Source organism: Rattus norvegicus, chromosome 2 (genome assembly GCF_036323735.1).
Source record: "Rattus norvegicus strain BN/NHsdMcwi chromosome 2, GRCr8, whole genome shotgun sequence".
Lineage (NCBI taxonomy): Eukaryota > Metazoa > Chordata > Mammalia > Rodentia > Muridae > Rattus > Rattus norvegicus.
This window is the reverse complement of record NC_086020.1, coordinates 42,340,473-42,365,946: the sequence shown is the minus strand read 5'-3', so window position 1 is coordinate 42,365,946 and position 25,474 is coordinate 42,340,473. Positions and strand designations below refer to the sequence as shown.

The 25,474-nt window shown below is 37.2% G+C and overlaps 1 protein-coding gene across 7 annotated transcripts in view; it reads right to left on the bottom strand.

Annotated features, from left to right (window-relative positions):
- Pde4d (phosphodiesterase 4D) overlaps positions 1-25,474 on the bottom strand; it is a 1,514,231-nt gene that overhangs the window by 896,621 nt on the left and 592,136 nt on the right. For all 7 annotated transcript variants that reach the window (XM_039101733.2, XM_063281298.1, XM_063281299.1 and 4 more), the window contains one exon: positions 6,760-6,989. In XM_039101733.2, coding sequence (XP_038957661.1) covers positions 6,760-6,989 — 230 coding nt within the window. The remainder of the gene's footprint in view (positions 1-6,759; positions 6,990-25,474) is intronic.

The window sequence follows — 25,474 nt, the reverse complement described above, 5'->3', positions numbered from 1 at the left end:
AATTGAAATTAAATGAATCAGAGGCAAAAGAATCACATTTCTTCTAGGTTGCTTGTGTCTTCAATCTGTCAGGCATATTGCTTTTTACCTTTTTTCAGTTATTCATTTTTAAAACCACATACGGCTCAAGACTGATGCATCGCCACTGAATCTCTCACAATCTTGATTATGTGTTTCCCACCAGCCTTATGCACCTGTGCCCAGTAGATTATAGATGTTCTATTTAACGTTCAATAAAACCCTAGCAAATGAATCTCCCAATACATGAGCACACAGTCAATATGAAGGTGTAGGCTCAACAAGGAGGCTGGGCCACACAACCCTCTCGCTTCATACATCTTTACAACTAAACACCTCAAAGCCAAAAGGCCCTACTGCTAAGACCTCTTCACATTAGAAGGGCACAGATGTGGAAAGGCAGAGCATCTGCACTAAGCAGATTTCTGCTTTTCTTCTTTTCACCTTTTGTTTGGATTTCGGTTGAGTCATTAAATGCTAAAAGTTTTATTATTTTTATTTTTGTTTGTGTTCAATGTAGTGTACACTTTGTACTCAAGAAGGCTAGGCATCGAGTGCTCCATCAAAGACTTCATCATCTAATTGGCATCTGGGACCACCCCCCCACCATGCAAATGACACACCACTCGTGAAAATAAGTCTGTAAGTGCCTCATAAAATGAACTTTATGTGACTAAATAATTTCCCCATGCGCTCCCTATTTAATCCCCAGGAGGGATCATTTCTTCCTTTAAATTCTTTTCATTTTTGAAATAGGACATAGTGATATAAATGCACCCAGTGTACTCCTCCAGACAGGTAATAGGATGCCAGTGATAAGGAAATGCTCATAATATTCTCCTCCCACATATGGGCCTGGATATTATACAGCCTTCCAGAGCTGTGTCATCCTATCACAAGGGAACAACTTTCTCCTTGGCTCTTCTTTTATTATGGCCAACGCTGCAGTGAAGCATGACTAAAGAGATTTAGCACCACCTCCCTCCCCTTCCTCTACACTGTGGTGCAGGGAGTGATTGCCGTATATGTATGAAGCTAAACTCTCCTTAGAGAACCTGGGGTACATGAGCCACCCAGGAAACAGAAGCCAATTTCTGAGCTGGGGGCCAGATGAAACTCCTAATGATGCCTTTTGGAGGTTTTGAACAAGGTGAAACATGAAGAAGTCACTTGAAGAAATAAACTGGGATGACAGCTTCTGCTGTCACTTCAAACACAGTTGAATAGCACTTAAATTAGGACTGTCATCTGCCAATGACACTAGAAGCAAGATGAAGACTTATTGACATGTATACAAGTCCCACAGTGCTGGTGACTCTGAATCAGAAACAGAAGTCAGCCTCCCTCCGACATCTGCTAGAACATCTGTCTCTATCCCAAAGCTATTAGTAGAGACTCTTCAAAGCCAGCTCCTGAAAGTGAGATCATAATACCTACAACAAATTTATTTTTTCCAACACATTATCCAAAGAGTATAGTAGTAGAAACTCTTCTTGTATATCAAACACATACAAAATGTCAAAAACAAAACAATTGTAACTATTTTGCCTTTGAAATTAATCTGTGGAGGAGAGACCCCCTTTTCCTATTTTATCCTTATAGAGTTAGGCACTTGAAGTCCCTTCCCAAGATGCTCTTTTGAGGGCCCATCATATTGAAAAAACAGATAGGAAATAAAAATTCCAACTGTTGTCGCTGAGAAAATACGCATGCCACAACACATTCATTTAGTACAACTCTTATGTCTAGCTACCTAAAGGACCCTTCAAACTTAACAAGTAAAAGAAAAAAACTAAAAAAGTATTCAAATGCACATACCACAAAGGAGGTATCAAAAATATCCAACAAGGTACCAAAATGTAAGCAATATTACTATGTACCATGGAACTAACTAAACTGAAAACACATTAAGATACCTGATCAAGGGGATGGAGAGATGGCTCAGTGGTTAAGAGCACTGGCTACTTTTCCAGAGATCCTGAGTTCAATTCCTAGCAAACCACATAGTGGCTCACAACCATTATGGGATCCAGTGTCTTCTTAAGCTATAGTGTGCTCATAATACATAAAACAAAAACAAAAACAAAAAACCTCCTTAAAACAAACAAACAAACAAAAAATACACATTCATCAACATAAATAAACACAGATCAAGTGGCCAGAATAGAGAATTTCTGTATATTTAATTGTTGGAACAGATGAAGTGTATTGTTGACATAGACTAAGCCATGTCAAGAATCTCAATGGCTTTCTCTGATCTAAGTGCTTATGAATATCCAGTAAGCTAAAAAACCCCCTAACACACACAGTTTCCTCCATTCCATTCCACTTCTGGGAATGTAACTGAAAGGAATTTCCCACAAGTCTAGAAGATTTGCTCAAAGACACTCATCGCAGCAGTAGTCACATATTACCAAGCTAGAAACATCTCCATATCCATCAGTAAGGAGATAAGGAAATCTAAATTATGGTATATTCACAAAATGTACAGTGTATCTTAACAAGAATAACAAACCAACGATATTTTACCAACACCGATAGATTAAAAACAAAATAAATTTTAAGCAAAAATGCCAAATGCAGGGAAATTAGGGATAAGATCTGTGTCTATGAAATCCCAGAACAGGCAACACCATTCCTTACTAAGTCAGAAGAGAGGCACTGACTCAAGCTTTGCATATTTTCCTGTGTGTACTTATGTATCTTATTATGGCTTAATAAGATCTGTAAACACTAATGGATTCTAAGCACTTAGGAAGGATATATGTAAAATCATGGCAGCCTAGGTTACTTCATCGCTAACTTTATATGATTTCAAGCTGCTAATAGCTGCCCCTCTTATTTCAAACAAGATCAATCATTGTCCAGAGAACTTGATGAATTCTACCCTATGTGGAATACTAACAGATAGGGTCGGCTCAACCTGCTTAGTGTATCCAGTCTTAACAGTCCTACTTTGTGATCACACTCATGCATACAGGCACACACACATACACACACACACACACACACACACACACGTGCACACACACAAACTAGCAGCTTAGGCATAGTTTTACCCAATGCTTAAAGAACGTATTTGCGTTGTGTATATTATAACCATTCTCTAGACTCTACACAACTATTGTAATCATTAACTCGCATCAACTCTGGCAATTACATTAGACTGGTTTTATTAAAATTCACCAAGGAAATGGGAGGGACTTATGGGACAGTACCTTTTACCTATGAACAACTGGCTATTTACAGTCTGCCCTCTGTTGTGCATCCTCTACTGACACCATCAGACTTTAATAGATAATTCCAAATACATGGTCACACTCGTGCCCTTAGTTAATCTGGATGGATCACAAAACAGAGGGAATAGAATTTAACAAGAGAGTGAGATTTGTGGTATGAGTGGTCAGAAGTGGCAGGGAGGTGGGGATCAGAGTGGTCAATATTCATGCTGCACATATGTGAAAGCATAAGTAACAACAATAACAACAACAAAAACAATTCAGAAGCAGAAAATAAAGGTCACTTCCTTGCTAGGAAAAAAATCACTTCAATTCAAAGTAGAAATATGTAAGTCTTATTAATTAAAGGGCTTCTGCTTTTCAGTCTCTCTGACCCATGTACTTCATGAAGAGAGTGCTAACATCTACAGATTCATCCTTGTAGTCTAAGGTTCCTATACCTGTGCTGGTTGCTCCCAGGGCTACAGCAGGGTTTCCTTCAAGAGAAGAACATATTTTTAGACTCACCGTCGCCTGATAATTGAAAGAGCCAAATGATATCAAAGAAATATGGCAGATGGTTAGCTCTGAAATCACATACATATGAGCACCACTAAATGATTGAGCTAGATCATATTTATATGTTTATATAGATGAGTAACAATAATAACCAAGGTAAAAGAGGTCATGAGCTTGAGAGGGATTTAGCCATGGGAAGCATTGGAGAAGGGGAAATCAGAGGGATCAGAGGAAAATTATGGGATTATTTTTAATTAAAATTTTAAAAATTAAAGAGAAAAAAACTATATTGCTAAGAAAGAAAAGAAGATAAATCCAAATGTTTGCAAGTCTCCTTTCCCATCAATACATGGACAATTGCTAAGGCCTCAGAACAAATTGACAAGAGGACCTGAGGGGCTTACTGGCCCTTAACAAAGTCTATCTGGGTTCTGATGAACTTACCGAAAGGAACACGAATACCCCATCCCCCATCACTTGCTTGATACCATGATATCATGATTCTGTGGCTTGGAAGGAATCTAATGTTTTAATTTATATGAAAGGGCTGCAAAGTAACATTTTTAACTTCTGACTTCTGAAATTTATATTCCTTAATTTCCTGACCACTGGGATTTAATTAAAACCTCTTTTTTTTAGGTCATAGCAGTCCCTTCAATAACTCTCTTGTTTCTGTTTTCTGCTTACCGGCTGTTCTTCATGGCTTCTCTTGGCTATCTTTTGAAAAACGTCATCTTTTTCTCTTCGTAAAACACAAATTTATTTCTTTATCGTATTGCACAAATATGTAAACAGTAAGCACTGACACTTAATTCTCTGCTTCTTTATTGAGAGAAATTTTAAAACAACAAAAGTTCTAGGATATTGGCATCCTATATCCTTAAGTTCCTTGGCACTTGGGGACTCTGTTTTGTTTTGAGTAACACATTCAAATTTAATTAAATATGTTTAGTTATTACCTAAGGTTTTTAATTATACACATTATTAAACTACACAGGGATGATAACTAAGTACACTTCAGCATTTTCTTTTAAAAGCACATGACCTTGAAATGAGAAATCATGTTATCCACCAAACTTCTCAGATACCAACATTAATTCAGTATATCAGCAACTTAAATTAGTCTAGTGAAATTTAATTAGAAAGCCTTCCTCTTCAAGTGTGGAGAAAGCAAGCCAATTATTTTAAGATGCACCTTGTGTACAGAAAAGAGTTAATTAAGGCTATGACTGTTGAATTTTAAAAGGTTAGTTTGAAAGAAGGACCCTGAGCTGGCGTTTGGGGACTCCTTTCTGGAGGCTTCATGTCTCGCCATTCCTTATACAGCAGGTATGGCTCTTTATTCCCAGACCGTACAGACACTGTGGTTTCTGTCTCTCACCCACTTTTCTTCTGCAAGTCAGGACTGTTAACATCCTAGGCTCCAAGGCAGAGGAGAGGGTGACTACTGACAGTGGAAAATCTGGATACCGAGTTCTGTGCCCGATTCCTGGTGAGGGCATCCCTAGGGAAAACTAATGAGTCATTACAACAGGTGGATGGAGGCAGTCCCAATTCTACTTAGGAGGGGGGCTTTCGGATGGTTGTGTCTGACCAGGTGTTCTTGTGGCTTTCTCTTTGCTGATGTTTCTCTAAAAATGATCATTGTAATAAATCATAACCATAAGAATAACTATTGTGTTCTGGATGTTCTCCAAGGCGATCACCTAGGCGTGACCTGGGGAACATCTGACAACCTCAAACCTGTTGTCTACATCAATGAATACCCGTGAAGTTGACTCAGATCAAGTTCGGGGCTACGGAACTTTTACAAAGAGTCCTTACATCACGTTGCCATACTGAATTCCTGCCTGCCGTAGTACGAAACTGCTCAATAATTTCTTTACACATTTTCCTTATGTATGATTGATCAGAAAAACATATAATGCATATGTTCTCTTTCCATTTTAGCAAAGTGAGAACTTAGGATCATATTCATTAAGCAATTGGTTTTACTTTCTTTTTTAAATATCACTGGGCTTGTGGACTTGGTAAGTAACTGTTTAGAAAACTAAATTTAAATTTCTTTTGAGGACATTCTCTTTTCTTTTGTAAATCTGGAAAGTGCCTTCCCTAGAAATGCCGTTCACCCTGCAGAAGGCGAACAAGAGTCCCTTAGGTAGCAGAAGCCATTCTTCTGGCATCTCATAGGAAATACTTGGGAGTCTGTGTACATATGGACTTCCGCTTTCTTTTCCATCCAAACTTCTTTAAAATACAGCTAACCAGGCAAGCAAGCAGTAGATGTGCCCACCAGCCTCAGTTTGCTGTTTCATGGGCCAATGTTACCATTAAAGGGTAAATTATCCACTGCCAAGCAGATCAAAAAGCATAGAAAGCACTCACTCTGCTGAACTAGGAAGCTGTATGTCACAGACAGACTTCCGCTGGCTCTCTTCTAACTACTGAGGCTAAACGGAATTGACTTATTAATATTAATACTGATAAATGCTAAAATAGCACTCAGGCAATAGCTGAGAGTGTCAGAGGCCAAATTACGAGGCTCATGAATGTAATCGTGTATCTTCTTTTATTCTAATTACAGCATAGTATAGTTTTAATTCCAGATTCCCTTTGCCTCAGTGAATTATTATACCTGCTGTTTCTGCCTGTGTCTGCCTACATGATAATTAATCCATTAGATATCATTTGTTAAGAACTTGCAAAAACCACTTATGGCCGGTGTAAGTTTTTCTGGTACAATTTCCTTTTCCTGGAGCAGTCCTTTTACGAGCAGTCAGTCACCCACTACTTTTCAACACTCTCTTGTGAAATGGTGCAGCTAAAATGTCCCCATCCTACAGAGACAGATGTTACCTGAAGAAACCCTTTCCTTCTTCTTCTTTTGTTTTGGATTTAAAAACTCATTGTTCTCTTCAAATCAAACCATGTGTTCCCCAAAACATCCCATATAATAATCACCATCAGCAGTGTATACTGTGGAAGGGTCACCAAAGGCACTCACCCAGTCGAGTCTGCGGATGTGACAGCAATCAGCGGCAGGATTTTCAAGGGGAGGCTAGTTGGCCGCGGAATGTTCTCTGATTCGCTTCGCAAGTCCGTTTGCTCCAACTGTCTGAAGGCAAGAGGAGGAAGCTGGATGCTGCGGGATGAAAGTCTCCGTACGAGATAGGGCTCCATTCCCCGGAAGGGGTCCTCTTCATCATTACAGGAGTGCAATGTTTCCTCAGAGGCCTAGGTCAAAGGTCAAGAAAGTCCACAGAATTAATAGGAGCCCCAGCATGGGTCATTATGTAGTGACATATGTCCTTGGTGAAAAAATTAAGTGCAACATATACATGAGAAATGCTGGTTGCCAACAAACAACATTAGCATAGCACTGTCTGCTGCAAAGATTATAACGCATATATAGGCTTGTTTTTTATTTAGGTTTGGTCATTACAGTTGGTGTCCCTAGCAATCTTGCAATTTACCAACTTTGTGATTTCTATAAAATCAAACACGGATCAAGTGTTTTTCTGTCTTCTGTGGGATGAATAGCAATAAACTCATTTTATTACATGTTTTAATATATATTGCTAAGATATAATATGTATTAGTGTATTTTTCCTATAAGAATGCTTCTTAGAAGGGGGAACAAAATACTCCCAGGAGGAAATACAGAGAAGAAGTGTGGACAGAGACTGAAGGAAAGGCCATCTGGAGACTGGTACACATGGGGATCCATCCCACATGCAGTCACCAAAGCCAGTCACTATGGGGGATGCCAAGAGATGCATGCTGACAGGAGCCTGATATACCTGTCTCCTGAGAGGCTCTGCCAGAGCCTGACCAATACAAAGGCAGATGCTCACAGCCAACCATTGGACTAATAACAGGGTCCCCAATGGAGGACTTAGAGAAAGGACTAAGGTAGCTGAGGGGGTTTGCAACCCCATAGGAAGAAGAACAGTATCAACCAACCAGACACCACAGAGCTCCCAGGGACTAAACTACTAACCAAACAGAACACATGGAGCAACCCGTGGCTCCAGCCACATATGTAGCCAAGAATAGGCCTAGTGGGACATCAGTGGAAGGAGAGGCCCTTGTTCCTGTGAAGGCTCAACACCCCAGTATAGGGAAATGCCAGGGTGGGGAGGTGGAAGGGAGTGGGTGTGTGGATGAGTACCCTTGTGGAGGCCGGAGGATTGGGATGGGGGGTTTCTTGAGGGGAAACAGGGAAAGAGGATAACATTTGAAATGTAAATAAATAAAATATCCAATAAAAGAAAACTAAAAGGAAAAAAAGAATGCTTATGAAGAAGTAAATGAACTTTTCCATTATTTTTACATTTGTATTTATTATATTTATACTTTTCTGTTCTTGAAAAATTAAAGTGTTTTTCTCTTTTTCAGATTTTTATCTTTAAATTAGTTAAATTTTATCTTTACTTTCTTTTTGAATTGTTTTTAATCTTTTTTGTTTATTTATTTATTGCCTTGTTTCTCCTTTCTCTCCCAGTCCTGAGATTAAACCCAGAACCTCACATGTGCTAGGCAAATGCTTTGCCAGTGAGCTCTACCTATAACCTTTAATGTTTTGTTTTTTGTTTTTGTTTTTTTTTTAAATTTGAGATAGGGTCTCTCTGGCTTAGGATGTCCACATATTCAATAGTACTTAATGTCCTGTCTGACAGAGTTTCTGGAGTAGCTCAGATTCCAGACATATCTGGGGACACACACATACATGCACACATGCACACATGCACACACACACACCTATTTTTTTTGTTTGAGTTAGTGTCTCATGTAGTCTATGTTGACCTCAAACTTGGTTAAGTACACAGAGGACTGAACTGACCAGCCTGTCTCTACTTTTCCAGTTCTGAAGTTTGGTTGAGTCTTGATGACTGGGCTTGTATCTTTATATATGCTAGGTTAAGTATTCCGTCTACTGAACTATATCATCAATCACGTATGTGTATGCAGGCATGAGTGTACACCTATCAAGCCTAAAGTTTTTGTGCTTTGCCTCTCAGCTACATTCCTAGCCTGAATGAAAGGAATTCATGCCAAGTCAAGCCATAAGCTTAAGAGGAAGCATAAGCTCCTAGGGGCCAACTAATCCTCAACAACATAGGCAAAGGAAGTCTGAGGTGGTAAAGCCTAAACCCAATGGGCTTCTCTGTCTGATATAGTATGTTTTTACCCAAACTCATGATTTGCAACCAAAGAAGCTATAGGAAAAGTGTACTATTGTGGCCAGTTTAAAGTAAATCAATACCACACAATACAATAATATCCTAAGTCACATGATCAGAAGAAGGTCACTTATTTTGAAGTCTATTGAATCAAATTATAAGGGTTGCATGTCACAACAAACATAAAAGTCTCGATATAAAACTACAATAAATATGAAAATATTAAAACATCAAACCCACAAAACTATACTAAGGTTGTCTTTAGGGAACAGATCCTAGAGACATCAAACAGGAAGAAATGTCGGAAACAAGAGTGATTTTTTTTAAAAGAATGTTCCTGTCTAAAAAATGCATGAACAAAAAAATGGAGCAGAGACTGAAGGAAAGGCCATGCAGGGACTGGCCCAACTTGGAATCCATTCCATGAACAGGAACCAAACCCTGACGCTATTACTGATGCTATGCTGTGCTTGCAGACAGGAGCCTAGCATAGTTGTCCTCTGAGAGGCTCTACCAGCAGCTGACTCAAACAGATGCTGATACTTACAGCCAGCCATTGGACTGAAGTCAGTGACCCCTATGGAAGAGTTAGGGGAAGGATCGAAGGGATGAAGGGAATGGCAATCCCATAGAAAAACTAACAGTGTCAACCAACCTGGATCCCTGAGAGCACCCAGAGACTTAGCCACCAACCAATGAGTATACATGGGCCTGTCCACAGCCCCTGGAACATATGTAGCAGAAGACTGCCTTGTCTGGCCTCAGTGGAGAGGATGCGGCTAATCCTATAGAGACTTATGTGCCAGGGAAGGTGGATGCCTGGGGGTGGAGGGAAGCACTCTCTCAGAGGTAAAGGGGAGGGGGATTGAGTGAAGAACTCTGAGAGGGAGTACTGGAAGGAGGGGCAACATTTGAGATGTAAAAAAGAAAATTAAGAAACAAAGAATGGTTAGTGTGTGGTGGCCTCCTTCCTCTTACCTTTTTGTCCATTTCCTCCTCTTCCTTTTATTAACATGGAATTTTTATCCTTGTATTAAAAATAGATATTTTCTCATAGAATAGATTTTGATTACGGTTTCTTCTCCCTCTACTTCTCCCAGTTCATCCTCACATCCCTTCCACTCAGCTGTACCCCCAGTAAAAACACTAAACTGGAAGCCATAAAATGGACACAAAGGGTATTGGGGATAACAAATTTTTTAAGATAACAACACACACATATTATACAATATATATATATACATGTATATATCAAAATATTTAAAAAGACATTTTTCAAAAAGAAAGTAAAGGCCTTAACGAGGATGTTAGGAGGCAAGAACCCTCCACAGATGCTGTTGAATTCATTTTCTGCTGGCCGTCTACTGCTGGGCAGGTAGGCTACCCCTAAGAGTGGTTGTTTCCTCAGTGAGGTACACTTGGAAAAAATAACAATTTCATTTGCAAATGGCTATTAATTGGAGATAGCTTCTAGGTTAGGAATAGGTATATGTCCACTTCTCCTCTCAGCTCTAGAACCCCATCTGTTTTAGGCCTGTGCAGGACCCGTACATGCTGCCTCAGTCTCTGGGAGTTCATACGAGCTTTGCTCCACTTGGTTTACAGTGCCTTATCTCCACGATGTCCTCCATTCCCTCTGTCTCTCACACTTGTTCTTCCCCCTCTTCCACAACTTCCCTGAGCCCCGAGGGGAGAGATTCGATGAAGATATCCAATTTAGAGCTGAGTACTCCAAGGTCTCTTACTCTCTCCATCATGTCTGTGTTTGTCTGCTTTTGTTCATAGCTGCTGCGGGGGAGGTTTCTCTGAAGATGGCTGAGAAAGACATTGATCTATGTGTGTAGTAGACTATCATTAGAAGCTATTTTGTTTCTATTTTGTTTTAGAACAATAGTATTTGGGTTTACCACGGGCCCCTAGACTACTCTCAGGTTCTTGAACATCCTAGCAGTGTCAAGTATGGGTTCCATCTTGTGTAGAGGGTCTTACTTCCAATCAGATATTGCTTGGTTACTGGCATAATTTTTGTGCTATCTTTGCATTAGCATATCTGGCAGATAGGACACCATTATAGATTCAAGTGTTTGTGGCAGGGTTGGTCTTTATATTTCCTCTTTTTTTTGTATGTAGAGTATCTTCCTGTACCAAAGAAGCTAGCCTCTTTGGTTCTATGGATTGTAGCTTGGTTACCATCATTTTATCGTTAATATCCACGTATAAGCAAATACAAACCATATTTCCATATTTGTCTTTCTGGGTCTGGGTTAGTTCCCTCATGATGGTTTCCCCCTCAAGTTCTGTTTACCTGCAAATTCCTTGATGTCATTTTGTAACAGTTGACTAATATCCTACTAATGAAAATTTACTACATTTTCTTTATTCATCTGTTGAGGTTGAGGGACAGCTAAGTTGTTTCCAATTTCTGCATATTATGACTAGAGCAGCAATGAGTACAGTTAAGCAAGTGTCTCTGTGTTGACTTGCATTTCCCTGATGGCTAAAGATGTTGAACATTTTCAAGTGTTTCTCCACCATTTGGATTTCCTCTTTTGAAAATTGTTGATTCAGATTTGTGTCCCCATTTTAACTTAATTATTTCTTTTCTTGAGTACTTTATATACTATGGTTATTAACTATCTCTCAGATGGATAGTTGGTAACAGTCTTTTCCATTCTGTAGGCTGCTACTTTGTCAGAATGATGGGGCCCTTTGTTCTCCAGAGGCATCTTCTTTTCATGGGGTCCTATTTATCAATTATTGATCTTAATGCCTATGCTAATGTTCTCTTTTTTTTGTTCATAAAGTCTTTTCATGTGCCAATGTATTCAAGAATATCCCCCCTTTCTATCAGGTTCAGTCTATCTGATTTTATGTTAAAGTTTCTAATCCACTTGGACTTGAATTTTATTCAAGTAATATCTATCAGTCTATTCGGATTCTTATACATGTAGCCATCCAATTTGACCACAATCAATTTTGAAGATGCTGTCTTTTATCAGTATAAAGTTCTGGCTTCTTCATAAAAATTGATTATCTATATGTAAGTAGATTCATATCTGTGTCTACAATCCAATCCCAGTGATCAAGATGTCTGTTTTTGTACCAATACTATGCTGTTTTTTAATTACTATAGCTCTGTAGTCCAGTTTGAGGTTGAGGATGGTGACAATTCCAGTAATTTGTTTATTGTTCAGCTAATTGTTTTAGCTAATCCATTTTTCTGTTTGTTTCTTTGTTTTGTTTTCATATGAAACTGAGAATTGTCCTTTTAGAGTCTCTGACAAATTGTGTTGGCATTTTGATTGGGATTGCCTTGAATCTGTAGATTGCTTTTGATGGGATGGCCATTTTTACTATATTAATCCTATAGATCCCTGAGCATGGAAGATCTTTTCATCTTCTGATATCTTCTTCAACTGCTTTCTTGAAGAGAAGTTTTCAATCCTAGAAGCCTTTCATTCGTTTGGTTAGAGATACCCCCGGAACATTTGATATTATCCAAGGCTATTGTGAAAGGTAACCTTTCCCCAATTCTGTTCTCAGGCCTTATGCGATTTGTATATAGGAAGGCTATTTCTATACAAATGAGGAGGCTGACACTGGGCTTCTGAGCTTTCTCTTACCACCTTCTGTGTAATCGATAATAGCATGTGGCACCATGGCAAGTTCACAACTCTTATCTTTGATTTCCTGGGTAGGACTCCATCTATAACACATATCTTCAGATTTCTTGCCAAGTGCCAAAAAAAGACTTTGTGAGGGGGAATTTTAAAGGTATAAAAGAAAATCTGAGTGCCCAATAGAATTCAAACTATACGTAGATTTTACAAACTTGCCATATACTATCTACATGCGAAGTCAAACCAGACCTACTAGAAAATAGAAAATAGAATATTTTGATTATAACTGATTATACCGTGTGGGCAACAATTAGTTCTAAGGAGCTAAAAAAGCCTGCTCTAGTAACATTTATATTTACCTGTTCAAAGTTGTCTAAGGCTCAGCTATGCTTCAACGGACAAGTGAGCTTTTGCATTCTTACATTCCCACACAGACTTGTGCTTTTTGAGAGTAGTTTAACCTTTTTTCTAAGGAAACAACTGATTTAAAAAATAGTACTAATGGCCTATAAGAATCAAATGAGACCATGCATGTGGGGATATTCAGAGTTGACTCCCTGCATGGGGTTAGCCAGAACAAACTGGCTATTTTCTTTCTTTTGAGGTTGTAAGTGAAGAAACTCACATATAAGGAGCTAGCATCTTTCCAGAACGTTAGCATTTTTGTTGTAAATTCAGACCACCGCCACTCTGGAGCATCCAAAACAAGTTTAGAATCTTTTTTAACTCTTAATCATATTAATGTACTTAAACACATTTAACTGTTTTTTTTTTTTCATCAAAAATTGAGGAAATTCCTTCTGAGACTGAGATAATATTACATCTCAGGACTCTGTCCCATCCCAGATATAAAGTTCATAGAGCACAAACATCTGGTAAAGCTCGTCCTCAAAACAATTGCAGCTCTCATAATTAGAAGCCAAGCAAATCCCCTATATTGTTTTTATAACATTATGTTGCGTTTGATGCTTGTTTACCTTGTTGATTTCCAAATAAAAAAATTGATTGCTTCCAGATATCTATCTTGAAAGTGGGAGTCTTACTTTAGTGACAAATGGAATACAAGAAGGACCTTGAAAAAGTAACAGAAACCAAAACTAAAACAAAGGGTTCATTTATTCCAATTCCTGTATATACAAATTTAGATTTTGAAAGTCTTTTCTTTGAGGGATATAATTTTGTTATAAAATGATGTTAACAACAATAATGTCAAACTAACATTTATTGCGTATTTATTAAGTGTATCATGTTTCCCACAAGCTTTCTTGAATTTGTGCAAAAATCTTGAGATAGCACTCCTTTTCTCACTTTATTCATATATATACATATATATATACATACACAATACACATATGTACATATATACATACATACATACACATAGATACATATATGCACACATGCAACAACACATGGTAAAGTCAATGTTTAGTGAGATGAAAACAACAAAACAAGGGAATTGGGTTGAGGAAGGGAGGACACATATGTTACATTGTTGGTATTCACACAGGAGAATCAAGTCCTAGTTACTGTCTAATATCATCATAGGGCAAAACTGCAAATTTGACCAACACTCTAAGATAGCTGATAAGTCATAATTTAGTAAATTACACATATAGATATATTTGTTCAGAATAAACACCAGAAGAAGGAAAGAAGAGGATGAAGAAGAGAGGGGAGGAGGAGAAGGAAGGAGAAAGAAGGAGAAGGAAGGAGGAGAAGGTTAGCAGCAGCAGGAGGAGGAGGAGAAGAAGAGGAAGAAGAGGAAGAAGAAAAAGAAGAAGAGGAAAAAGGAAATGGAAAAAGAGGAAGAAGAAGAGAAAGAGGAGGAAGAGGAAGAGGAGAAAGAGGAAGAAGAAGTCACTGAGTATCACCCACTGAAGTCAATATTCTGTTGAGTGCTTAGCTGCCCACTTTAGGCAACAGTATTGCAGTTGGAACATTGTTTTAAAAAACATAATTATTTTATGGAATGATATTGCATAGAAATCCCTTTTTCAAGGAAATTGCCTCAAGTGGTAATATCTTCTTAGATGATATTAAAATAATCATCAAGATTATGCCCATCTATTTTATATTTTAAACCCACCTCTTATATATTTTATTTTTATACTAAAAAACCAAGGAAGTTGATTTTGATGTCAACATCTTATTTCCTGCTTCAAATATGGCAAGGGGCCTTTTCACACTATAGAACTATGTTTTTCAATTATGCTTTTGAAGTAAATAGAAAAAGTTATCAAGCACAAGGTGGAAGGCTCAATTCTCCTATTTTGGAAAGGAATGAAAATCTAACTACCAGAGTCATATGAATATTATTGTCCCCAAAATGACACTTTGTAAGTAGTGGGAAGATAATATTTCCAATTTTTCTAAGTCATCACTTCTCCAAAGCTCCCATGTGAGAATCACTGAGGGTGTGGAAAAACATCCAGGACCTGTTCCACATCTGCCTTGTCACAGTCTTCATGACAAGAGACTAGAAATAAAAATAATTAATAATCTAGATTTGTATGTACACTAACACTGGAGAAATAATGTTTTTTACAGTTTAGAATAGTCTAATAGGATTATTTGGCACAGATCCATCTATAAAGATGTTTATTACAGCTCATTCATAATAACGAATACTGAATGTATTATAATTGCTTTTCTGAAGAGTTTAACTTTACAAATTTTGTTATGTCAAGTGGTAGAATACTGTGAGGCTGTTAAAATACTGTAAAAGGATTTGTGAAAATAGGATTATTGTATAATGTTGAGTGAGAAGAGAACATAGAGTGAACTTCATGTTCATAAAATAACATCAAAAAGTTAAGTAGTCAAATATTCATAGTAAATTCTGAAAGAATATATCCAAACTCCTTGGGAGTTATTATTGTTGATGCTATTGTTTCTTAATCTTTCTTAATTACTAATTCTTATAAACTTCACAATAAACATTTACTTTTAAACAATAAAAGTCAAAATAATAAAATGAAATATTCACATTTTAAAATTGTTTATTTCCGAGATAATATAATTACATCATTTCTTCCTTTTCTTTCCTCTCTGCAAAGTTTCTCATAAACACTCCTTGCTCTGTTTCAGAATCTTGCCCTCTTTTTACATTCATTGTTATTACATAAACAGACACATATATATGTGTGATTACAGTGTATATGTATATTACATATATATTGGATAACAAATGGGTGTGTTCATCCCTGGGGAAGACTCTCGCACTCTCGGCATTCCTTCACTGCCTGTAGTTTTTGCATAGGGTTGAGGCCTCCTAGACTTGCCTCTGCTCACATTAGCATGATCATTAATTGCTGTCTTTGGTCAACTGATGTTTAGGTAGTCATGTTGGTGAGACAACATTCAGTGTTATTGCTACTTAGAAATAAGTCAGATTCAGCTCCAGGATATTTACAATTAAAAGAAAAGAAACCAGGAAGCATTTGTGTGAATATAACATGAATCTCTTAGATGATAATAAACTAAAATTCTCCATGGTAATTAACTAACATCCATTGAATAGTTGGCAGACAAGTAATTTTAATATAACACTGCTCACTGTTAGAATAAATACATTTCTAAAAGCTATATGTGAAATAATTGTGTAATAATTGCTACTTATAGTGGGCTAGCATTAAATGCATTATTACTCACTATTACTTCCAGTTTTGAACGCTTTCATTTTCAATTTATTGTTGTTCTTCTTCCTTTAATAGTATTTAACAAACTACTTGCCTTTATCATAAATATATACATGTGTGTATGAAACTAATAAATAATTTTGTAGCTGCTGATACTTTAATGATCTTACAGATTTATTTTATAGGTTATATAAAATGAAATTTCCTGTGGAAAATCTTTCTTCAAATATTGTGATTTGCATACGAATGTCCCACCCATCTCACATACAGGGAAGCCAACTCATGACTCGACAGCAAGGTTCCCAGCTGGTGGCATTATTGATGCAATTGGAACATGAATCCTAAGTTTGTAATTGAATTAATCTGTTGGTGAATCATACTAAATTGATGCTTAGTTGGTAAGGTCTGCTTGGAGGAAGTAGTTTCCTGGAGGTGGTGTGTCTTTGAAGGTGTATCTTGTCCCCTATACCTTTCTACTTTCCTGGATGTAATAAAGTTAACAATCACCTTCATCACCACAGTTTTCAGTGTTCTACTCTGCTTTGTCAAAGGCTAGTAGTAATGGAGTTAGCTAACCATGAACAAAACTTTGAAATCATGAGCCACGTTAATCCTTCCCTACTAAAGATGTTTTCTTGAACATTTTTAAACAGCATAGAAAGTTAAACATACACAGGCACAGGCACAGGCACGCGCACACGCACACACACACACACACACACACACACACACACACACACACACCCAACGATCAATTAGTATTGAGTGAATGTTTTCTTTTTCTTTCAATCTCTCTAATGAGTCTTATGGTTAGTTTTATGTCCACTTGGATTGGAGACTTGATATTTTTAAAGGGGTAAATTTAAAGGCATTTGACTTTGTAAGTTGGTATGAATTTTAAGTGTGTAAATGTTTTCTATTGTGATGTCTTTATTAATGTGTGATCTTGGGCACGAACAAGAAGGAAAAGTTGTGGATTAATGGTAATTTATTTATGTGCCCAGTTGATAAGGGGTGAGTTATCTGACTTTCTCTAGTGTTATGTCAACATGAGACAATGTAGAGTCATCTGAGATGAGGAAACGTCAATTGAGCCTCTGTAAGATCAGGCGGTAGGCAGGCAAGCATGTAGGGCATTTTCTTAATTAGCGATGTTTGGGGGAATGTCAAGTCCCTTGTGAATGGTGCAACTTCTGGAATGTTGGTCCTGAGTTCTATAAGAAAGCAGGCTGAGCAAGCCATGAGGAGCAAACAAGTAAGCAGCACTCTTCCATGGCCTCTGCATTAGTTCCTGCCTCTAGGTTCCTGCCCTGTTGGAGTTCCTGTCCTGACTTGCTTTATTGCTGGAATATAATATGCAAGTGTAAGCCTAAACCAGAACAAAACAAAACCAACTTTAAAATTCCTAACTCACTCTTGGTCATGGTGCTTCTTCCAACGAATAGTAATCCTTGAAGGGTGTGCTTTGATGGAACCAACTCATTTAGAATAGGTTACTCTAAATTCTCACTTTCTGCACATTGTCAATGTTTCTTTACAAGCATATAGGTAGGCCGCATTCTTTCTTGAAGGTGTGTGTAAACAGGTCAAAGAACATTACACTACACCCAAAGGATTTGTAGGTGAGGAGCTGTGTGACACATTCAAGGACATGGCACATAAAGCTTTGTGGACAGTGCCCTACTCCTTTCGCTCTCTCTTGCTGCCCTGATTCTCCATGTCTGAAGATGGCAGGGAATGAAGTGGACAAAATTGTGTACAGAAAATCATTGTTTACAGAAAGACCAATTGACATTCATCAATATTTATTTTGGTCACAGGGGCCCATGAATAATCATCTGTTGGAATAAGTTACAATTTGGGGTTTACTGTTACAGAGAATGCTGTTAAATGAATATACCAATACATATATTTAATTCAGCTGATTTCAGTGTGATACGTGGCTTATTCCTTATACAAATAGCTATTGAACACATAGTTAAGGACCTTCAACATGTGAGAATATAGAGGCAAGCTAGGCAGTGCTTTCATTTAAGTGGTTTTTGTTCATTTAGGGAGGAAGACAAAAACGTTGTATTGTCATGTATAATACAAGAAATAACAAAAGACTTGGATATCCTCAAAAAACATAAAAGTAGGATAGATGGTGTGTGTGTGTGTGTGTGTGTGTGTGTGTGTGTGTGTGTGTGTGATGTGTGGTGGTGGTGGTGGTGGTGGTGGGGTGTGTGTGTGTGTGTGTGTGTGTGTGTGTGTGTGTGTGATGTGAGGTGGTGGTAGTGGTGGTGGTGGTGGTGTGTGTGTGTGTGTGTTTGTGTATGTACTCATTGCTGTATTAATGCAAGGGCACACGCACATGTGTGTGCTTACACATGTGAAAGCCAGTAGTCAGTATTCATAATCTGCCTTAATAGGTCTTTGTTTTATTTTTTAAATACAGGTGTTTGTTTCTTTGCTTTTTTAACTGATCTGGAGCTCACCAATTGTCCAGGGTCCATCTCTCTCCCACTCCCAGTTTAGGAAATAGAAATGAGCACTAACTCTATTCCCCTTGATAGCCCAGAAGCATGGCTATATCGTAAAGGAGGGGAGCATGCTAAAATAATCTCTGTATCACTGCCACACAGCCATGGTCTGGGACAAAAACATGCTAGCTAAACCTTGTTGAAGGAGTGAATTAATCATCTTGACATATAGAATATAGATTTCAGTTTTCAACTGTAAATTTTGGGAAGGTGAGTAACAGTATTTGATGTTTCAAAACTACTAATATGTTAAGTATGAAACTTGAGCACATAAACAAGAATTTCTTTGAAAATTTCAGCTATCTTGATTGTTTTAACCTATTCTTGAGTCAAATATAGTTAGACATTTGCTTCACATCTGTATATTCAACTATGGTAAGAAATAATGTTTAAAAAATCACCTATATTGAACATGTAAAATATTTTGCTTATCATTCATCTCTGGTCATTATATATGTATTTGTATGATATTTATAATGCATCACGAGTTATATATAATAGATATGATCCATAGTATATTGAAGACTATGCATGACTTATCAGCATTTACTATGCCATCTGAAAGATTTTTTATTATTTATTATACATTTTATTTTTGAGATTATAATATAATTAAAGCACTTTCACCTCCCTTTCTTACCTCCATACCCTCCCATATACTGGTCTCCTTTGCTCCCTTTTAAATTCATGGCTTCTTTTTTTCATGAATTGTTGTTACACACACACTCTTCAATATAACCTTCTCAGTCTACATAATGCTGCATGTCTGCACATTTTTCAGAGATGACCACTTAGTATTAGATAACTAACTAGTGTGCTCTCTCCCATTCTCAGCATTACTTAGTTACTTATCAGGCTGATAGCTTATGGTCTTTTTCATGGCCTTTCCTCCTCCTACTTTGTTATGTCTATTTTTATTTTTTTACCTATGAATGTGTTTTTATGTTTATATTTATGTTTATATGTGCTTTGTGGTAACCAAAAGGGCTTTGTTTATGTGGAAGCAGTAGTGACAGAGGTGGTACTGGGTGGCGCTTGAGCCTTCTGGAATAGCTGTAAGACTTGTAACCACTGAGCCAACTCTCTAGTTCCCTGCTAACCCATGTTAAGTTTGGGGGATCTAAGCATCTGAAGATTTTGGCATTTACAAGGGGTCCTAAACTCCATCATCTGCAGGTGTGAGAGACACCTGTGAATGGACACACTGATGACTATTTTTACTGTAATTATAGAACAAGAATGAAAAGTTTCAGGCCCTCAGCACTCCTGGAGGGTGCATGCTAGAACTTTGAGGAGTCTGGCATGTTAAACCAATAAACGGCTTTCAGAAGAGCAGCTTAAGGTGAGAATAAACTTTTACTCACACCCAACATTACATTCCTCTCTTCCTGTCTAATTCTTTTTTTGCATAACAAGTTCTGAAAGAGGAAGATTTGCCTTAATCACAATCTATAGAATAAATAATATAATCTTGACACTCAAATAAACTCCTTAAGGATTAGGATCCAGTTTAACAAGTTAGTAGAACTGAACTGAAAACCATACTTGGAATCTGAGTAAAAGGTGTCAACGTTAGGTAGGTTTCCTCTATCTTCCTTTCTATTATGTCTCAAGAAAATCCTTCATTATATACCAAGGTAATAATTCAGAATCAGCAATAAGATTCAGTTGACCTTCTGCCAAATTTTCTCTTTAGGAAGGTTGAGAACCACTGATCTAAAGGCTTTTTCTAGTGAAAAGGACATTGGGCTGAATTACCATAATCCATTTTCAAATGGGTATCTGTATACCAACATAGAAAATTTACCTTTAGCCTGAATTCCTTATAAGCAATGAAAATTTGTACCTCAGATTAATATAAGAGGACCAGACAGCTCTCTAGCATCCACAGAGCTCTACTCAAACATATAGAAATAGAAACACTGGCATTTTCTAAAGGTATTTCCTGTAATTCTCCAAAACTTCAAAAAAAATTCCTAAAAGGAAAAAATGTATTTCTCATTCAATAATACTCTCATTAATAATGAAGTCTATCTGTAACTCCAGAATTCAATTAACCTTCTGTAAATAGCATCATACTTCACTGTCTGACACACTGAAAAATGAAGTTGATTTATTTTATTCGTAGATGGGAAAATGTTGAAGGAAAGACATGGCTAACTGCCAATTATTTACTATAAAACAGCATAGAGTAATAGAATCACACTTGTAGGGAACAACATTTGTTCTAGGGTTTTTATTATGTTTTTTAATATTTGGTCCTTAGGTCATGCCTTCCTAGAAACCTAGGCTATCAGTCAGCCAGCTTATTCTCGTGGTGCTAAGTGGGAAAAGAAAATTGGCCTCTTGAGAAACAAGGTATCAAAAAAACAAAACAAAACAAACAAACAAACAAAAAACCCCAAAAAACAACCCACAATCTTATCAGAAATACAAAGAATCTACTGTGTTTGCTTTTAATTTAAAACAATGCCTATAAAATATTATTGTAAGTGTGAAATATTATTATGAGAAAAAGCTAAAATCACCAGCTAAGTAAGAAAATATTTATAATAATAAGACAGGTCTATAAATATAAGATAAAGTGACAAAACTTAGGTGCAAACGAGAAGAAATAGAGCTCAATCCCTCTGTACTCAGAAAGCTGGAATAATGCTTTTGCTCTTGGCTTAGGTGTTCACATCATTGTAAATTTTTCTCATGATAAATTATGAATAAAAGGGCACATATATTAGGCCCATAGTCATGTTTATTGGTGTTAGAACTTCAAAATTAGCAACACAAGATATAATCAATCCCTTCTTTAGCAAATTTGTATTTGTTGTCCTATCTGCCATATGCAGACAGCTGCTTGGTCCCTAAAAACCCTGTTTTTCAGATCTGGAAAATGAGGTATATAGAGAGGTTATACTGCTCAGAATCAACACATTTGTAAGAAGTAAAGCCTGGTTTTGAAACTGAATTGCACTTATCACAGTATGGTGGCTTAAAGTAAAATGCAATGATACAAGTACTTTTTCAAGAGATTCTAACCAATCTTATAATCATATGCAAAGAATCAAATTTAAAATGTGACAGTAAGTATTTAAGCCTTGGTCTGAGATGTGAGTTCTGATCTGACTCAGCTGTAGTTTTCCTCAACTGTGGTCCAGTACCAAACCTCTTTGCCCATGGTCCATCCTCTGATGCATCATGGGCCAGTAAGACACTAGAAAGACTCATACATATTCACAAACATGGTAATAAGCCAGTGAGAAACCCTGAAGTGGACTCTTGTTATAATCCAGATCTACAGAACAAAATCCTTAACAAAAAACTCCAGTGCGTGGAAAGAACCATTCAACACCGTCAAGTGGGTTTACTCATGGGAATTGAAGTGAGATTCAGTGTATGTGAATCAATCAATAACTCATTATAGTACATTATAATGACAGAATTTATTAAGCCATTTACTTATTGTTGGGACAAGTCATTTGATAGAAACTATGTAAAAGAGGAAGATATATTTTGGTTCATGGTTTCAGGAGAATTTTAGTCTATTAAAAGGGAAAAGTATGTTGAGGTGATTCTAAGAGTAATGAGAATATGGTGACAGACGACCGCACATGGCAGCCTGACCAAGAACTGAAACAGAGATGGATATAATTTATATATTTTGTCCTAGTGACCTATCTCTACTGCTTAGGTTCCACTTCCTAGGGGTTCCACAACCTCTTAAAATAGCAAATTTTAGACTTTGATTAGAGATGAGATGCTCATGCAAGTGTTACAGTTCTGAGTGGAAAGGTATTCTGGCAGTTAGGAGCTAAGAAATACCACAAAGTCACACAGCACAATAAACCCCACACAAAAGAATTTTTTGGGGGGAAACACAGGAGGCTGCCTGCCTCTTGTCAGGAAAGAAACAGCAAAGAACTGGGTGAAAGGCAGACTTTATATAGGGCTTTGTGGGAGTTGGGGCTTTCCAGGGTGTCCTGGAATTGGTGGAAGTTTGTGGCCTGTTCTTGGAGCCACCTCAGGGATTGGAGGGATTTTATTGTTTTCTCTGTAGGGTGGAGCTTAGCTGCCTGCATCTCAGAGTGCCGGCCAGTCCTCAGAGTAGTCTGGGGACAGGGCCTGGGCCACTCAAGCCTGAGGGAGCTTACACTCAAACATATGGACCTTTAGGGTACATTCTCCATGTCATAGTAAGATTATAAGAAAGAAAATTATGTGATTTGCAATTACTTCATCACATGCAGAAAAACATGTAACAGATTTAGACATGTTTTGTTTCTTTATGAATTTCATACATGTATACAATGAAATACGATCATATACATCTCCTTTTAAATCCCTTCATAAAATCTTTCTATTTGCACTTGTAACACATCTACCTTCAAATTTAATGACTTCCCCTTTTTTGGCAGGGGTAGTCAACTAGGTTCAGTTAGTGATGCCGGCACATGCTTGGGTGTGGGTTCACCTACTAGAGCCAAACCATGGAAAATATACTAATAGCTACATCTTGAAGTAAGAACAATTCTGGCACACGCCTCTGTGACTATTATTGCCAATAGCTTCTCAGTAAGGGTGGGGCCTGGAAACCATCTGCTGTATCTATGCCAGGATTTGCTGGCTTAATTTGTTGTGGGATTTGTGTATGTAACCACATCTATTGTCATTTTGCTAAAGGTCCTGGTCTTGCTTTCAAATTGCCTTGCAAATATTTATGTGTATACATTCATAGACCGGAGTTGCTCTTGACCCTGATCAAAGAAATGTCTATTTGCAGAAGACAGAAGTCAATGGAGAAATGTGCCAAGAATTAGAGACTGAGGGCTCAACCCTGAATGGAGTATTAACTTCCCCATCAGAAAGGACCATGGGACATCGTGCAAAAGGGTGCAGAAAGGAATATAAGAGCTGGAGAATGGGAAGGAGAGGTGAGATGTCTTTTGAGATGACCTATCATGTTCATGAACTCACAGAAGCTCTAATTATTTAAACATCCTTTTATGACTAAGACACAGTGTTTTAAGATGAATGAAATACTGTTTAATGTAATGGAAATTGATTTTGACAAGCTTAAAGACAACATTATTACTCAACCATTAATAGTTGATTTTTTGAAATCTGAACAAAGGGTTGATGCTCAGTTTAACCATTTCTCTTGAGTTTCTGTTGAGTCTCTGAGTTCTACCCAGAGCAATGGTATAAGGAAAATAAATTAAACCATCTAAGCCAAAGAGAACAGAAGCTGCACAGTCTGTTTGTAGGTGACATGATCTTATACACATATTGTTATATCATAATCATATCTTCATCATAGCATATAAACCCTAAGGATACCACTAAATAACTGCTATTAATTTGCATGATAAATTCAATAAGGTACAGGGTATAAAATTAGCATGAACACTTGATTGAGAAGGAATACACATACTTTGAAAAAGCTTTCAAATATAGACTTTTAAAAATACCACTTATAATAGCATCAAAATAAATTGAAACCCTTAGCAATAAATGAAAATTTAAAACTATAAACATTGATGGAAGAAGGTACAAAAGCAAATGCCTGGAAACTGATCAAATGATAGTATATTGGAACAAATAATATTGGAACAGTCAGAGGATGGACTGAGAGGGAGATAAAATCTGGACTGTTAAAAAGGATTTAAGAATAAAAAAACATTTAAAAATGTCTATAGTGTCCAGATTGATCTACAGATCCAATAGAATGATTATCAAATTTCAATAGCTTTTTTACAGAAATGGAGTAAAATCTAAAAGTTTTACAGAGCCACAAAATACTCTGAATAGTCCATCAGATCTACAGGTATGACACCACTTTACTTAGTCAAATTTCAAGGCTACAGTAATCAAAAATATTATAGTAGTTGAATAGACACAGAAATATAGACAAACAGAACAAAGAAGAGATCCCAGACATAAACCAGGCATAAATGTTTAACTAATTTTGAAAAATGTTCCAAGGATGTTTTTTGATAGAAGGGTAGTCTCAACAATAAATTGTTCCAGTAAAATTAGACTTCCACAAGACAATGAATGAAATGCAAACCTTATCCCTAATCACGTACAAAAATTAGCTCCTAAAATGATTAAACACTTGAAAACATAGAGCTCCAAAAAGAAACAAAACACAGAGAAAAGCTTCATGATCTCGGTCTTGTTGGTGATTTATTAGCTGCACCTCTAAAAACACAGGCAATAAAACTGAAAGAGCATAGGTGAATCAGAGTTATTATCAAGCTAAGAGCATCTACACTGAAGGAAAACAATAAATGCAATAGAAATGCTTTCCAGCTATGAAATAGTAAAAATGTTTTCAAACAACTTAACTGATACAGAGTTATCAGTATCAAAACATTCAAGGAACTTCTATAGCTTAAATGCAGAATCAATAATCCCATTTAAAATGGGTAATAAATTACCCAAAGAGTACACATGGACAGACCCATGGCTCCAGCTGCATATGTAGCAGGTGATGGTCTTGTTGGGCACCAATGGGAGGAGAAGCCCTTGGTCCTGCCAAGGCTGGGCCCCCAATGTAAGGTAATGTTATGGAGGGGAGGCAGGAAAGGGTGGTTGGTGGTAGGGGAACAGCCTCATAGAAGGAGGGGGAGGGGATGGGCTAGGAAGTTTATGGATGGGTAACCGGGAAAGGAGATAACATTTGAAATGTAAATAAAAATCTAATAAAAAATAAAATAAAATGGGTAATAAGGCTCTGCCTTAGAATATTCCTCAGCC